Consider the following 16,559-nt stretch of genomic DNA (forward strand, 5'->3'; position numbering starts at 1 on the left):
TCCCAGCAAATGTCAATGTAGGATCTTTGCCGAGATCTGCATTTTATTTTTCATGAATAAGAAAACACATGTCAAATATTCAAAATAAAATAATAACCAACAAAATAATTTTTCAGCTAATTATAATGTTATTCAAGAACACTAAAGAGTCTACACTAGATCTCCCCTTTCCTATTCAACAGAGAAATCTGCTTATTGTAACCCTCATACAATCCACTTTCATTCTCTTTTCCCTCCCTAAGCTTCCTGGTTCTTAGAAGCAGCAACAGAAATATGAAATCAAGGGGCCTTTGAAAAGCCTCAGGTAGTTGTAAAAGGCTGCCACATTTACTGGGAACTGGTTATTAGGTTTCCAGAGAGAAAAGACCCCAAGTATAAATGGAGTTCTTGTCTATACTGCTACTAAAAATGATTATTGATAAGTTGAATGAAATGTACTTTATAATAAAGTTACCTTCAAAACTGTTTGCCTTTCATCTTTATCCTATACATGTGATGCAGACATTGGAACCAAGGGGTCCTAATATATTTCTATTAATTTGAGCTTTCAGCGATGGTTTGTAACAGCAGTCTTTCTCCTGGAAATCTTGGTGTAAATGATGTAAAGAACTTATTATTTGGACTTATTTTTACTTTTCCAGATTTTGCGGGGGAGTAATAAAAAGCAAGTAGTAATATTTTAGTGTTTACTAAATAAGTTAATTATTTTGATTAGATAAAATAATTTAATTCTCTTTACTTGATTTTAAATAGTATTCCTCACTCCAGTGGTTTCAACATGTTTCTATACATTAGCAAGTTAAATCCAATAAATATATGTTAAGTACATATTGCATTTAATACACTGCTAGGTGCTTCAGGGAATAGCATGAATATGATAAGACCAGATCACTAGTAAGTTCACGTAAAATATAAACACATAAGGAATTATAATAATGGGTAAATTTAAAATATAAGAGACAACACATTTTAAAAGGGTATTGGCAAATCGTCATGTCCAAAGAGTATCTAGAATGAAAAGAAGGATTGAAAAGCACATCCCGAGGGATATGGAGAAATAAACTGACAATGTTTATCCAAAAGTCTTAGGATAGGTGACATGTTAGCAGTCTCCTAACAAAGCCCAGAATTACAGTGAATCAAAGAGTGACTGATTTGGTCTCAACATATGGAAGATATTTCCTCTTTCTTCTCTCTGTTATCCGCATTCTATCATACGAGTTCATGTTTTGTATTTCAAAATCTTGCTTGGGCCTCACATCAAGATGTAGAGTTATCGTCATTTTTTATTTCATGCAGGGCAGTCCTTATTATTATAATGCATTCCTTCTACCTTAGCTTTATCAGAAACTCTTTTTTTCCCCCAGTACTTGCTATCATGACAAATTAGAAATTTACCAGAGAACTATGGAATAAATGAAGTCAGGAAGGACTGACATGGAGAAATATGACTTCCTCCACTATTGTTCAGTTCAGAGAAAATGAACAAGATTAAATATAAGGGTCTAGTGATTGCTTAAGGAAAATTTTCCCATGAAGACCCATGAAGATTGGTTTAAAAAGTCTGAGTTACCAAAGAACCTAGGGTACATTAAACTCTAGAGGCATTTTTAAAATGAACCTACATAGATTCTACTCTCTAGATGATTTAGGATAGTACTGCTTGAGGGTAAAAAGGAGGATTAAATTGATAGACTTCTAATCATTTTCCAAAGAATCATAAGGGCTCTTAAGAGTATAAGTCATCTATCCCTCAGAATGTGTGTATGTGTGTGTGTGTGTGTGTGTGTGCACGCCCATGTGCGTGCACATGCGTGCATGTGGAGTTCTGGAGGTCTCATTTCTGGTTTGCTAAAAATCTCACTTTTATCTATCTATCTATCTATCATCTATCTATCTATCTATCTATCTATCTATCTATCTATCTATCTATCTATCTATCTATCTATCTTGGCTTCCACAAATGATTTTTATTTGAACAATGACTATACAGGTAAAAATTGGGGAAAACTGCTGGAAGTGATGTAGAGGTCTATAGCAGTATGTATGAAGAGGGTAGAGAGATACTCTAATTTATTTTAGTGGCTTCTTCCTCTTGAGTCCCTGTACCTGACTATGTGATGATTTAGCCTGGGATTAGCCTAGAATGGTTTTAAAATTCAGTGAGAAGCTGATGCTGATTGTTCGTTTTTACCCTGCAGCGAAAGAATTCCATATTTTTGTGAGAAGAAAGCAAATTTTTATTTATTCCAAATCTGGGGTCCTGAAAATAGAGGAGACATTGCAGTTAATTAAATCATCAAGCCTTTGAGAAATTCTATGACCTTGAGAAACAAGGTCATTAAAGCCAACTCAGGCATACAACAGAGAGGTTGTAAATATTTTCTCTTTGGGGATCATAGCTGTTTAGGTGTTTTTGTTTGTTTGTTTTCCCTCCTTCTCTCACAGATGTACTTATTTGCTTTTTTTTCGTAGGAGTCCAAACTGATCGAAAAGTGCCAGTCTCTTTTGGGAAGCAAATGATCCCAGCAAATGTCAATGTAGGATCTTTGCCGAGATCTGCATTTTATTTTTCATGAATAAGAAAACACATGTCAAATATTCAAAATAAAATAATAACCAACAAAATAATTTTTCAGCTAATTATAATGTTATTCAAGAACACTAAAGAGTCTACACTAGATCTCCCCTTTCCTATTCAACAGAGAAATCTGCTTATTGTAACCCTCATACAATCCACTTTCATTCTCTTTTCCCTCCCTAAGCTTCCTGGTTCTTAGAAGCAGCAACAGAAATATGAAATCAAGGGGCCTTTGAAAAGCCTCAGGTAGTTGTAAAAGGCTGCCACATTTACTGGGAACTGGTTATTAGGTTTCCAGAGAGAAAAGACCCCAAGTATAAATGGAGTTCTTGTCTATACTGCTACTAAAAATGATTATTGATAAGTTGAATGAAATGTACTTTATAATAAAGTTACCTTCAAAACTGTTTGCCTTTCATCTTTATCCTATACATGTGATGCAGACATTGGAACCAAGGGGTCCTAATATATTTCTATTAATTTGAGCTTTCAGCGATGGTTTGTAACAGCAGTCTTTCTCCTGGAAATCTTGGTGTAAATGATGTAAAGAACTTATTATTTAGACTTATTTTTACTTTTCCAGATTTTGCGGGGGAGTAATAAAAAGCAAGTAGTAATATTTTAGTGTTTACTAAATAAGTTAATTATTTTGATTAGATAAAATAATTTAATTCTCTTTACTTGATTTTAAATAGTATTCCTCACTCCAGTGGTTTCAACATGTTTCTATACATTAGCAAGTTAAATCCAATAAATATATGTTAAGTACATATTGCATTTAATACACTGCTAGGTGCTTCAGGGAATAGCATGAATATGATAAGACCAGATCACTAGTAAGTTCACATAAAATATAAACACATAAGGAATTATAATAATGGGTAAATTTAAAATTTCCATTGTCACAAGAGCAGAGTTAAGTGATAATGTGGTACACAGAGTTTGAGATCACACACTGTCTCATAGATCAGAAGAGGTCATGAAAGAAGTGACTCCGGTCAAGGACTAGACAATGAGCATGGCTTCAACAGAGAGATGTGGTAGAGTGTGAGGTGTTTAGAGGAATGGTGAATGAGTTAGTTTGGCTAGTTTTAAGACAAGAATTAAGGTAAGCTGTGGGCATAAGACTTAGTGGAAGATAGGGTTGCAATGATGGGTGAGGACATACTGTAGTTTAATTATAATAGCTAATATTTACCACACGCTTTTGTGTAAAATGCTAGCCACATATTATTATTGTATGATATTATTACATGTATTATCCCTATAACACCTACAACCATTTCATGACGTAGATACCATTATTCCTATTTTACAAATGAGGACACATAAGAATGCCAAATTGAGGGAGAGTAGTTTAGGGTGAGGCCATAATGGTTAAAAGTGTGGATTTTGGAGCCGTAGCTTCAAATCTTCCCCAGCTCCTCTACTGAAAACTTTAACAAATCTCTTTACCTCTCTCTTCATGGCTTACTTTCATCATCTACAAAATTAGGGTGAGTGATTTCCTCCTGGGCCTGTGATAGACATTAAATGAATTGATATATGTAAAGCACTTAAAATAGTGCTTGATAAATGGTAAGTGCTATCAGTTTAAACAATATGATATTGCTGCCTTTCAGGTCAAATATTGACCATTTCGAATGGCTCGATCTAATAGGCGTTAGCTATTAGTATTAATTTAAAAGCCAAATGGATGCCATTGTAGGGTTTTGCCCTCTTTAGTTGCATCTTGTTCTTTTATTTCCTTTCATATGTAGATATATTAACATAATAATTACACCTGCCATCATCAACTGCCTTGTAAATGGATGTCTTTCCCCTTCAGTTCCTGAAACCAATCTGAACAGCCCTAAACAAAATTCCACAGTAACACTGTTTAACTGAATATTTCATACAACCAAGAGATAATAAAATATTCTGTCATATTAGGGAAAACCATATAGAAAAGATTCTATACATACTTCTTCAGCTGCTAGATCAGATCTGTGAAAAAGGAGGCATATATACAAGGGATTTTACAAAAAAATATTTCAGATAATTCACTTACTCATTCTTTTATTCACTCATTAATTCATCTAGTCCTTTATTCAATTGATTTTTATTGAGCACATTCTATACACAAGACACAACATTAAATACAGCAAAGGATACAAAGACGAATGTGACAGGTGTTCTACGATTAATAAGTATAACAGTAGCTGGAATTGAATTTGAACTACTATATAACTGATGGTGACATATTCAAACCATCTAAAGCAAGGATAACTAGTTTTGTGACAAAAGTTTATATTCTTCTATTAAGCAAAGATGAGTCTAAAGTGAACTTATTTTCGTCTCAAAAATTGTATTAGTTATATACTGTGAAGTAAATTATTCTAAAATTTAGCAGCATACTACAACAAACATTTCTTGTCTTACACAGTTTCCGAGGATCAAAATCCAGGAGTTATTTAGCTAGATTTTCTGGCTCGGGGTCTCTCATGAAGTTGTAGTCAAGCTATTAGGCAGGGCTGTAGTTGCCTGAAGATTTGACTAGGGCTAGCACATGGCCTACTCAACCAGCTGAGGATGGAAGGTTTCAATTCCTTTCTGGCTTTTGGCAAAAGGTCTCCATTCTTGTCATGTATTCCTTTCCCCAGGGACATAGCAGGTGGCCTTTTCCAGAGCCAGTGATCCATGAGAGCGAGCAAAGACACCACAGCAACTTTCATGATCTAATCTCCAAAGTTGCAAGCTGTCACTTCTGCTTTCCTCTATTTACTAGAGTGGAATCACTAAGTCTAATCCATTTACAAGATGTGCGAAATTGGCTATACCTCTTGAAAGGAGCATCAAAGGCTTTATGGATATATATTAAAACTACTACATGAGTGATGTTAATGTCTCATTTAAATAATTTAAACTTTTTTTGCATCTGGTAGAACTGTGTTTGCATGTGCTTGCTACTTTCTATTGATAACGTTTTAATCATAACTTTCCTATTTCCTGATTTAAGAGGTAAAACATGTTCATTAGAGAATATTTAAAAAGCACAGAAAAGTTTTTAAAAAATAAATCAGCCATAATTCTGCAAACTAGACATAACCACATATACATGTTGTTTTTAGTTTGCGAGTTGTATGCACAAATATTAGTGTTTGCACATGTATAAAAACACATTTTATGAACTGTAAATATTTGGGAATATTTATATATTCTTATTTAGATACATATGGAGAATTTACTCCTATAATTAAAATTTATTTGGAAACAATTCTAATAGCTGCATAACATTATATGGATAAATCTTTCCTTCTTTAATCTTTCTATTTTTGAACATTTAGGCTATTTACTTCCTTTTATCACAATAAATAGGAATATAGTATCTTTCATACTGTCTTTGTATGTCTGATTATTTAAATATAAGATCCTAGAAGTAGAATTATAGGATGAGCTTATGGCTCAATTGTTTTCAAGGATAGTTATATACCAGAAGTTTGAGAGCTCATCTCATTATAATTTGTCAAATAGTATTATCTTTTCTTAATTTTTACTAAATAGACCAAAAATGTATTTCACTGTTCTTTACTTTGTGTTTTGATGACATGCTGGTTATTTTATTGCCTCTATACTCCAAATTCATTCTTGGCTGTCAGCTCTGTAAAATGGATATGGACCCTTTAAACATGTTTTCTTTGCAGCTCGCGTGTTGCGCTTTGTCAGTAGAGGGCACTGAAGAAGCATTATAGGAGGAAGTTAGTCTTTCCTGATTCCTAGGGCCGCCCTCCTGGGAAACTGACTATTTTTCTCAACTGCTCTGCCCAGCATGGTTTCTGCAGTGCTAGTTGCCTGTAGGGTGCAGCTTTCTCTAGCATTTACTCCCCCGACCCCTTTTTCTCCTTCTGATTTGGTTTGTGGTGGCATAGCCTGGAGCCCCACTGCAGGCCTGTGCCCTGGCTTAGATCACTACTCTCTGCACCTTCTCTTCAACTAGGTTTATGCTCCCAGAGAAGGCCCTGTGAGGCTGGCCATCTAGTGAGTCACTTGTTCAACCTTTGTCCCATGAAGCTTTGAAAATGCCACAGCCCATGTCACACACAGAGTTGTACCAGGTTCCTTTAAAGGAGGACCCTCTAGCTCCTAGTCCTAGCAGCAACTGCAGCAGTAACCCTGACTCCATCTTTGTGCTTGCCCTTCAACATTAGCTTACCTATCCCCCAAACTGTTTCCTGGGGACCTCTAGACACAGACCCAATATGATCTAAGCCTTGCACTTGCAGCAAAGTCCCAAGTCTCTCTACACACCTGGCCACCTGCCTAAGTTGGTCTGTACCCCGGAGGGTTGTTTCTGCTTGCCTTGTGGCTGTGGCCCGGCTCTGGTCTGGGTAACCAGTAAACTTCTCTATCTAGTGGGCTGCAAACATACCTTCTCCAGTGAATTTTGAATGCTTCCTTCCTAGCTTTTCCTTTTTGGAGCACTCTTCCTCAGACTTAGGCTACCCTTTAGAGTTCTCTTTCCATGTTTTAGTTACTCTCCTATCATGGCTTAATAATTCCTTATACTAAATGTCCCCTTTTTAAATTTCTGTGTAGTTTCTCTCTCTTGATTGGACACAGATTAAAGTTGATCATTGTTAAGATACACATTTTTCACATACTTAGTAGCCATTTGCATTTCCTTTTCTGTGATTTTACTTTGTATGTAATCTGCCTTTTTTTTTTTTTTTTTACCTATCCAAGCCTTGGTATCTTTCTGATGAATTTTGTAGACTTTCCATATATTAAAGATGAATCTTTTGTCATGTTTATGGCAAGTACTTGATGCTACATTAAACTTTTTATAAGTTTATTGAATTTTAACTATTACATTTGCCTTATTTTAGCAAGATGAGACTATTTTCTTATTAATTGACAGACAAAAGGATAAAGATGCAAACTTCTGTTTTACACAATAAGAGATTTCCTAGGACTGAAAATGATTTTTCCTTTCATCCAATTTAGATTTGGTGACAATGAGAAGTAACACTTTTGTTTTAAAAATGTTTCATATTTTGAGAATTATTTTTCCAACTGAGTTTAGTACATATAACCTTATCCCATAGTACATGTAAAATGTAATCCAACAATTGAATACAATGGTTATGAGAAATGCAAATAGAAGTAGTTTAGAGAATGGAAGAAAGCTGTATACAACTCCATTTTAATATAGAGTTCATAAATAAAATCATAGATGATGCTTGAAGCATTCTCAGTATTTTTTTTTCTTCCCACATTGGTACAAGCAGACTTGTAAGTACTTCGAGCATTATCTTGTAGAATGAGATGTCTTGCAGAAAAAAGGCAGCACTCTGCATTCCTTGCCTAGCTTCAGCTACTATAGCTCTGCATTATCTTGGGTAGTCACTCAGTAACAATGGTTATTGAGAGTTAAATCTTGGCCTAGCTAATTAAATATATTAAGTCTCCGTGTGATATTTGTCTGGAAAAATAAAGAACACTAGTTCAAATGACCTAAAAGAAAAAAAGCTTAAGAATGAAAGTCGTCAGCGAACAGAGCAAAAAGAAGGGCGTGGTTGAGGAAATTACAGTTTGGATTTCTTAACAGAGTCTGTAATCTTTTCCTTCCCAAAGGACAGATAGCTCTGATGTTACAGATAGCCAAAAGTCACCTACCCATATAAAGACAGCTCTAGATGTTATGAAAATGTTAGAGTTTTAAGGAGCTGTAAAACATTGTCACCATCAGATTCCTTGGAGGGTGTAAGAATGTGCTTCTGTTTTATTTCAAGAGCTTGCAGCTTTTACTTCTGAATCATTTCTGAGAATTGATTGATGATATTCCAGTTCTCCTGACAGTTCAAACTAAAAGAAATTTAAACTTCATGATATCTAGAGATGTCATTTAAATTCAAGTTTTCTGAGTGTTTCACTATAAAAACTATTCGGAATACATAGTATCCAAACTTATTTCAGTTACTGAAACTAAATTCAAGTTAATTTCAGTCCAATTGTGAATTCTAGTTAACCTCATCACCTCGAAGAGAGATAAACATTTTCAACATTCAATATTTTACAGATTCAAGTTCATATATATTTGTATGAATGCAAATATAGAATGTACGTACTCATCAAATAGTAACATCTAATTTTGTTGAAGTGGTTTAGCAATAGCGGCCTGTACTGCTAAACTGTCGTCTCTGTTTTTACTATCTGTTTACTCTGAAGATATTTCAGTATAATAGCCTTTTCTGTATTGAATCTGAAAATGAAAAGGAGAGAAATAGTATTAAAAATTGAACATATATTGCGCATTGAACCTATTAAAGAAGCAAGCACCTAGCGTGCATGCTCTTGACTTACTTTGTTATTGTTCTTTGAATTTCTCTTTTCTCTTCTTCATTTAATCTTTGAAGTATGGATTCCAAGAGAGAAAAATGAAAATTAATGTACTGGGCTACCTGAAAAAAAAACACACACACACACACACATACATAAAAAGGAAGCAGAACATTTATGTGAGAAGTTCTGAGTCAGGAGGAAGCAAAGACAGATTCAGGTGATAGTATTCATACATCACTGCTAATTTCTTCTGTATCTTTATCCATGAGGAAAATGCGAGCATTCTTTTTGGACGGTCCCTGTATGAGCCTATGCAGTAGTGGAATGTCTGTCTTCTTTAGCCGTCTCTGCTCTGCAAATGAAAACAAGAATGAACTTTGCCAGGAGTCTGTACTAGAGAAAAAGAAAAAAGATAATTTATCCATGCATATATTTTTAGCATGCTTTAAAAAAAAATCTTAAAAAGAATATACCATAGGAGGCACACATTCAAAAAAGTTAAATTGCAATAAAAATCTTTAAATGATCTAAAAATGGATTTCTTTCTCTTATTATCTCTCAAGATTTGACTTTGTATCTCAGAAAATTCAACCTTGCTTTTGGCTAGGATGTTCAGACAAATCTCCAGTTTCATTTATGCCTTTTATCAAGCAACACACCACAAAATTTCTTTATAATTTTTCATTCATTCATTTAACAAATATTTATTGATTCCTTCCTAGTTCAGTAAATGTAATTCCAAATCTTTCTAGTAGTGTAGGTCTGAAACTTTGTAATTATCTTCAATTCTTCCTTTCTTTCTCACATCACATCAAATCTGTGGCACTTCCTTAAAAATATATACAGAATTTTTTGATATTGGGGTATTTTTATTACATCATTCATCTGGGGGCTTAATCTATTCAGCCATGATAATGAGATAAGAAAGAAAATAACTTCCAATTTGGTATATTACTAGAACATCCAATTTCCAGCAGTTTTAATATAAATACTCCTAATCACAAAAGCACTTCCAACTTTCTGTCAAAGTAGTTTCACATCTGTGATTTTGTTTTTTACTGGAATGAAGCTAGTGCTCTTATATTCATCTTTTTTTCCTCCTTCTTTCCCTAAATATTTTTTGAGTTCTTACTATGTGTCAGATATTGTTGTATAGTTGCTGAGTAAACTACAGAACAGAAAAGAATAAAATCACTTCCTTTCATTCTACTGGAAGAGACAAATGATAAGGAAGATAAATCAATAAAGTATGCCATATGTTAGAGATAAGTATTCAGAAGAAAAATGAAACAAGAAAGGGGAACAGAAAGTATGTGTATGTGTGAATGTGTGTGCATAATAATTGCAGTTTGCAATTATTAATGGGGTGGTTGAGGAAGGCCTCGCTGAACAAGTAACATTTGAGTAAAGACTTGAAGGCGATGAGGGATGGAACCACAAAGCTATCTGGGGGAAGTGTGTTCTAAACAGAGTAAGTAAACAAGTAAAGCGTAGGTGAGGCCAGGGCATGCCTAATGCTATCGAAAGCAGCAAGGATCCAGAGTAGCTGGCATGAAGAAGATAAGGGGAGGGTTAGCAAAAGATGAAATAAAGAAAGAATGGGTATAAAGACTCTGGCTTTACTGTGAGAAGAGAGACCATTGGAGGATTTGAGAAGAGGTGTGACAGGGTCTGACTTATGTTGTTAAAGAACAATCTGTTCATTATGTTGAAATAGACTAAAGAGGGAAGAGTAGACTAGCCTTTTCTACATTATCATCTATCTATGAAATAAATTCCCTTGGGCTCTTAAAACTTCCGAGATTCAGAACTGTTCTCATTTCCTGGGCTGGACTTACCCCAGGAAAAAAGTCATGAGAGGATCTAGAACACAAAAGCCACCCACTCCACAATTGAAGTGACATTATCCATTCCTGTATCCACAAAGTTGGAGTTCATTGCTTTAATTCCACTACCATTACTGAAGAAATGGGAACCTCAATAATTTAGCTCCTCTTATTAACCCACTAGATCTTCTTTTGATCTCTACATCTTATGTTAACTTAGTTTTGCATCTTTAGTTTGTTCTACTCTTGGTATTATAGAGCAAGGTTTCTTGCTTCACAATTTTGCTTCATAATACCTGGGATAATTATTAGAAATACATATTCTTAGACTGTCTCCAGATCTGAAAGGGCTTGGGAATCTGTATTTTAGATGAAATCTCCACATAATTCTGAAGTACACTATAATTTGAGAAACACTGTGATAGGTCATAGGCTTAATAGATATAAAGTGTTAAAATAGACCTATCTTTACTTTCCAGATTATTACCCAGACAGGTGCTATATGCTGCATTCTTTTCTCTGTTCCTGGTCCCCAAAAGATCCTAGTTGTGATTATCTTCAGTTCTTGATTTTATATGTGAGAAATTTTGATACAAAATATGAATTAAAACATGATTCTCACAGGTAAACTTTTAAAGAACTACATTTTTATGGTGAAAATAGACATTTTATTTGATTATAAAAAATAACATGCTTTGGGGAGAAAAAATGAGGTGATCTAAGTCAAAGGGTACACATTTTCAGTTATTAGAAAAATAAATTCTGAGGATCTAATGTATACAATAGTGACTATAGTTAATAATATAGTATTGTACACTTAAAAGTTGGTGAGAGTAAATCTTAAGCATTCTTACTTACCGCATGAAAAAAAGTTAACTACGTGAAGTGATGAATGTGTTAATTATCTTTATCTTGGTAATCATTCTACAATGTATGTATACAAAATCATCATGTTGTATATTTTAAATATATACAATTATATTTGTCAATTATTCCCAATTATTCCTCAATAAAGTTACACACATACACATACATATACACACACACTATTGAAATTGAAACTATGAAGAAAAGTATAAGGCAGAAAGGAAAAATCACTAGAATCCCAGAACTCTGAGATAATCAGCATTATGCATTGAGTGGCCATCCCTTCATATATCTCTTTATGCTCACAAACACACAATACATAAAGATGGTAATACATAACTCGCTATTTTTATTGTAGACATATTTTTTTAATATCATAATTTAGTGGGTTTTTTGCTTCTGCATTCTTTCACCTTCCCATCCTCTTTTCTGCGTATCCCCAGTGCTCTAACCAGGTTATTTATGTTAAGGGCTTGATATTTATCATTCCATACCTTTCTCCCTGATCATGTAATCATACATACCACATATTTAAATAGTGATATATAATTCTTTTACAAAGATAGGATCATAGATATATATTTTTAGGAATCTTGCAGTTTTTCATTAAATATATGTTATAAAATTTCCTCCATTCAGCTGGTATAAATCTAGCTCGTTCTATTTAATGCCTGAGTAATAATCACTTATTCAACCATTCCTCTATGATTGGTAACTTTGTCTTTAGCTTTTTGTCATTATAAACAGCCTTGCACATAAATCTGTAGGTATTAGTCTTCTTATTTTTGTGAAATAAAAATTCTCGCCAGTGGGATTGCTGGATAAAGCCTGTGTGTATGCTGTAAATTTTAATAAATACTGCTGGATGAGTTCTGAAAAAGCAAAGACAGTCATATTTTCACCAGAATTGCATGAAATTACCCTTCACCTTTATCTATACCAGTCATAGGTAGAATCATTTAAAAATTTTTGCCAGTCCGTTAAGTGTGAGATAATATTGCATTTTGGACTAAATTTGCATTTCCTTGACTACTGGATTCTCGTGAATATTTGTATTTACTTGAGTTTAAGACTTTTCCTAAAAATATTTACTGGTCATTTTAATGTTTTATCCTTTGAATTGCTTTACCATACTTCTTTTTAGTTTTATTGAATTGGTTGTCATTTTGTTATTATTTTGTAAGAACTCTTTGATATGTTAGGCACTAATATTTTTTTCTGATATTCTTCATAATCTATTGTTTATATTTGTTAACATTTTACATAGTCCAATGTTTCTACCTTTTATTTTATACCTTTTAATTTTTTCCTAAACTAGAATATGAATATATATATATATCCTTGGACTTTTCAAAAAAATATATATATACTTCTTAAATTTAAGCCTTTAAATTATAAGGACTTTATTTCTGTGTATGTTTGGAGATGCAGTTTTCATTTTCTTATAGTTATTATGACATCAAAATGTATCATTTTATTCTATTCATTTCTGGTTTAACAATTTGACACTTAAATTGTAACCTGGAATACTTCTGCAATTTAACATGTAAATTTTTTCAATTTTGAGTTTTCAAAAATTTTAGTATCACCTTAGGTTTTCTCTAATCTCTTTCACTCCCTGCTCCTAGCTACCCCCACATATAACACCTTCTCAATGCTCTACTTCTAACCTTTTACTCCCTACCACCAACATCTGAGTATGTTTCTCTACTGAGGAAGAGTTAACACTCCTATAATGTGTCAGATTCTCTGCTAAGAAAGATAATATTAACAAGATCAGAGAAAAATGCAATGCAATCGTGACTCTAGTAAGAGCTAGAGTACAGAGGTCAACATGACTTAAATGCTTAACAATTCCTGGGAATTTTCATAGATTCTCAAGGGCTCTGATCACCATTCAGATAACTGAATGTTGGTCAACAAGCAAACTCTTTTGTATTATAGACTCTTCTAGGATACTATGGTTTCTTTAGTTCTTCTAAAACACCTTCACCTCTTTTCCTCTTTCCTTCTCTCTCTTTCTTCTACAGAATGAGGTAAACTGCTCTTCTGTTTTCCCTATGGGCAGAAAACTAACACACTGGAGTTCTGTAAAAAGAGTGATCAAGCTTTCTTACCTCCTGTTGCAAAAATAATGTAAAGTGCAAAGTCCTGGGCACTGTTTTCAATCTGTAGGTGGAAAAAAATGAACAGACATGAATTCTTTGTTGTCATATGATGTTTTCTAAGCTAACTAGACTCAAATTATGTATTCATTTCCTCACTTTCATTTTTTACTATCAGACATAAAACCTTCTCTGCTCTCGGGGAATAATGTACTTTCTCATAGCACAATTAGTAAAAGGTGTCCTATTTAGTAAATAATTCTTCAGAACTAAACATTTAATTTAGGTTTACATATTCATAGGTCTTTTTTGGAAGAGAGCATTTATGTGTCTACAATTAAATTATATATAAGATATGTATAGCTCAGTTCGGCAATAAAAATTACCTTAAATTTTTGGAGAAGTTGCTTTATTACTTCTTCGGTTTTCATGTTACTGTTTATTCTGACTTTAGTTTCTGATCCAAAGGCTGGGGTAAAAATTGATGTCTACAGAGAAAAAAAAAAAAAAAGATCGTCATACTAGTCCTTAAAATTACTTCAAATTAACAACAGTCAATATCTTGAAACTGGCCTTCTTTAGGCCAAAGAATCCAAGGTCACCAATTTAAAAAACTTGTTTTCTTGTTTTTGCTTTCTTTGTTGTTCTTGAATATTGTGTCTCCTTTTAAGCAGCCTCATATTGTTTCTAGAGTAAATTAGGTAAAACATTACTTGAGAATGTTCAAAACATTTTTACTAGTATAGTTTAGTATAGTTTAAGATTTCAAAATAAGTTAACTATTGTAACTAACCACAAATAAAACGTAATGTGAATAGGTTTTTTTTAAATTCACATGCCATATCTTCCTCTTGCTTGGAAATAATTGTTCTAAATTTTTTTTAGTTTGAACTATATGAAATCGCTCTTTTTTTGGTTGGTCAGAAATGGTCCAGTGTTATGGTTCAGCCTGTATCTCACCTGAGGGTTTGGGTAAAAGTGCTATCAGTTGAAGCTCTAGTACAATATTTCCCACAAGTTGCTCTAATCAAGAGTCTACCTTCCAGGTGATACTTGGTAAAATGTTTCCATGGTCAGAGATATCTGAGATATCTCTCATGGGGGTTAGTAATATATATAAAAAAACTCACATCCAACATATAACTATGGATTGTTCACTCTTAATTTGATCATTATTCGTATTTTAAAATAAATACTATACCTTTTAAATATACTTGTTAATAACCAATGAAACATACTTTAGAAAAAGCTGGCCAATAATATTTGTTCAGCTAGGATTTCCCTAACTTGTACATGTTTCCTGGTTACATGTCTACCCAGATTAAGATGATTGAGTGCTTAGCAAGAGCTGATCAATCTATTTAGACAAATCAACATGTAAGTAAATTAGTGGTTATTAGGCAGAATATGTAATTCCTAAACATAACGATATTATTACAAAGAATGACATAGAATTCTCAAGTAATTATTAATTTAACATAGTCCTAATTATGTGCCAACATCTATTCTAAGTCCCGTATAAATAAATACTAATTTAATCCTTAAAACAACCGTAAGTAGACAAAATTAATTTTGTCCTATAATACAAATAATATATGTTCAAATTAAAAAAAAAATAGTGAGTAAAGATTCACAAGGTGGGTAATTGATGGCGTATGTGTAACTTATGACTCTCAGAAGAAATATGACTTTATGTGTGCCAGAGCGTGAAAAAGAAAAAATTCTCACTCATTAGGTAGCAGATTGTAAGAAGAATGGCATAAATGTTTATTTTAAAATAAAAAAGGACATTAAATAAAATTTATTTCCATATATCTCATTTATATGTGTGATCTTCAAGTGTTCAAAGACTGTAAAAATGGGGTGGGTTCAGAAGAAATGGAGATGAGTGGGTTTTGGGGTAGCTTAATGGAATGTTAGATAGATAAGCTCTATGTTGGGAGATCAATAAATAAACATTTAAGTATATATATATGCACATATTTGCGTAAGTAAAAATCTGCTTATGAAAATGTTTTCAGAAAATTAAGTTTAAGAATTAAGTTTTGTTAAGTATGAAAAAATTCAATGTTTGTGGACATGATAAGGCATAGATGAGTCGCTATGACACTTATGAGCAGTGCTTATGAGTTCTATGGAGTCCTAGAGAACCATATGTGCATTTTGCACTAAGGCGAGGATATATTAGACATGTGGTTTGATATTTTCATGGTGTTTGTCAATAGCACTACATTAGGATTCAGAAGACCTAGAATCTACTGTCTATTAACTCCAACTTTGTCAACTCAACATTGAGACCTAAAGAGGCCTCAGTGATTTCATTTATAAGAGAGTAAGACTAGGTGATCTCCAAGAGATCTTCTAATGTGCCAACATATGATGAATTTGGAATCATGTTTTTCAGAATTTTATTTAAAACGGCATTCTTTACATCAGTTTTGTTGGTCAAAACACATAATAGAACCTTGTTATAAAGTTATTTTTTATTACATGGATAGAACTGTACCACAGGTCAAGTCATATCTATAATTTATCTACAAATATCACAATGTAAGCCTCTAATATAGGTGTTATCCATGGTCTAACAATATTGGCACTATCAAGAGGTTTTGTGATATAAAACCATATTTAAAAACTATGTTTAAGTTTCTAGATGCTGATAATTGCATACCTGTTGACAGAGGGCTTTCGGCTTTTGAGTTTCCTTTGATTTTCTGTTTTGCTAGTTATCAAATTTCAGTGAATGACATTTGTATAAAATATATGTAGTCCCAGCTTGATCTCTTTCAATCAGCAACAATAAAATTAATGTAAATTGAGTTCTTCCTTTGTGCCAGGCACTGTGCTGAATTCATCTTA

General features: G+C 33.2%; 1 protein-coding gene across 1 annotated transcript in view; it reads right to left on the bottom strand.

The window, feature by feature from the left end:
• Positions 1–8,746: 8,746 nt before the first annotated feature.
• The window catches only part of RASSF6 (Ras association domain family member 6), a 49,040-nt gene continuing 41,227 nt past the window's right edge, over positions 8,747–16,559 (bottom strand). The window contains exons 6-10 of the mRNA XM_011360621.2: positions 14,087–14,188; positions 13,713–13,764; positions 9,136–9,254; positions 8,924–9,021; positions 8,747–8,822 (exon numbers count right to left, since the gene is read on the bottom strand). Coding sequence (XP_011358923.1) covers positions 8,747–8,822; positions 8,924–9,021; positions 9,136–9,254; positions 13,713–13,764; positions 14,087–14,188 — 447 coding nt within the window. The remainder of the gene's footprint in view (positions 8,823–8,923; positions 9,022–9,135; positions 9,255–13,712; positions 13,765–14,086; positions 14,189–16,559) is intronic.

The sequence above is a fragment of the Pteropus vampyrus genome, unplaced genomic scaffold (genome assembly GCF_000151845.1).
Source record: "Pteropus vampyrus isolate Shadow unplaced genomic scaffold, Pvam_2.0 Scaffold56, whole genome shotgun sequence".
NCBI classification, from domain to species: Eukaryota; Metazoa; Chordata; class Mammalia; order Chiroptera; family Pteropodidae; genus Pteropus; species Pteropus vampyrus.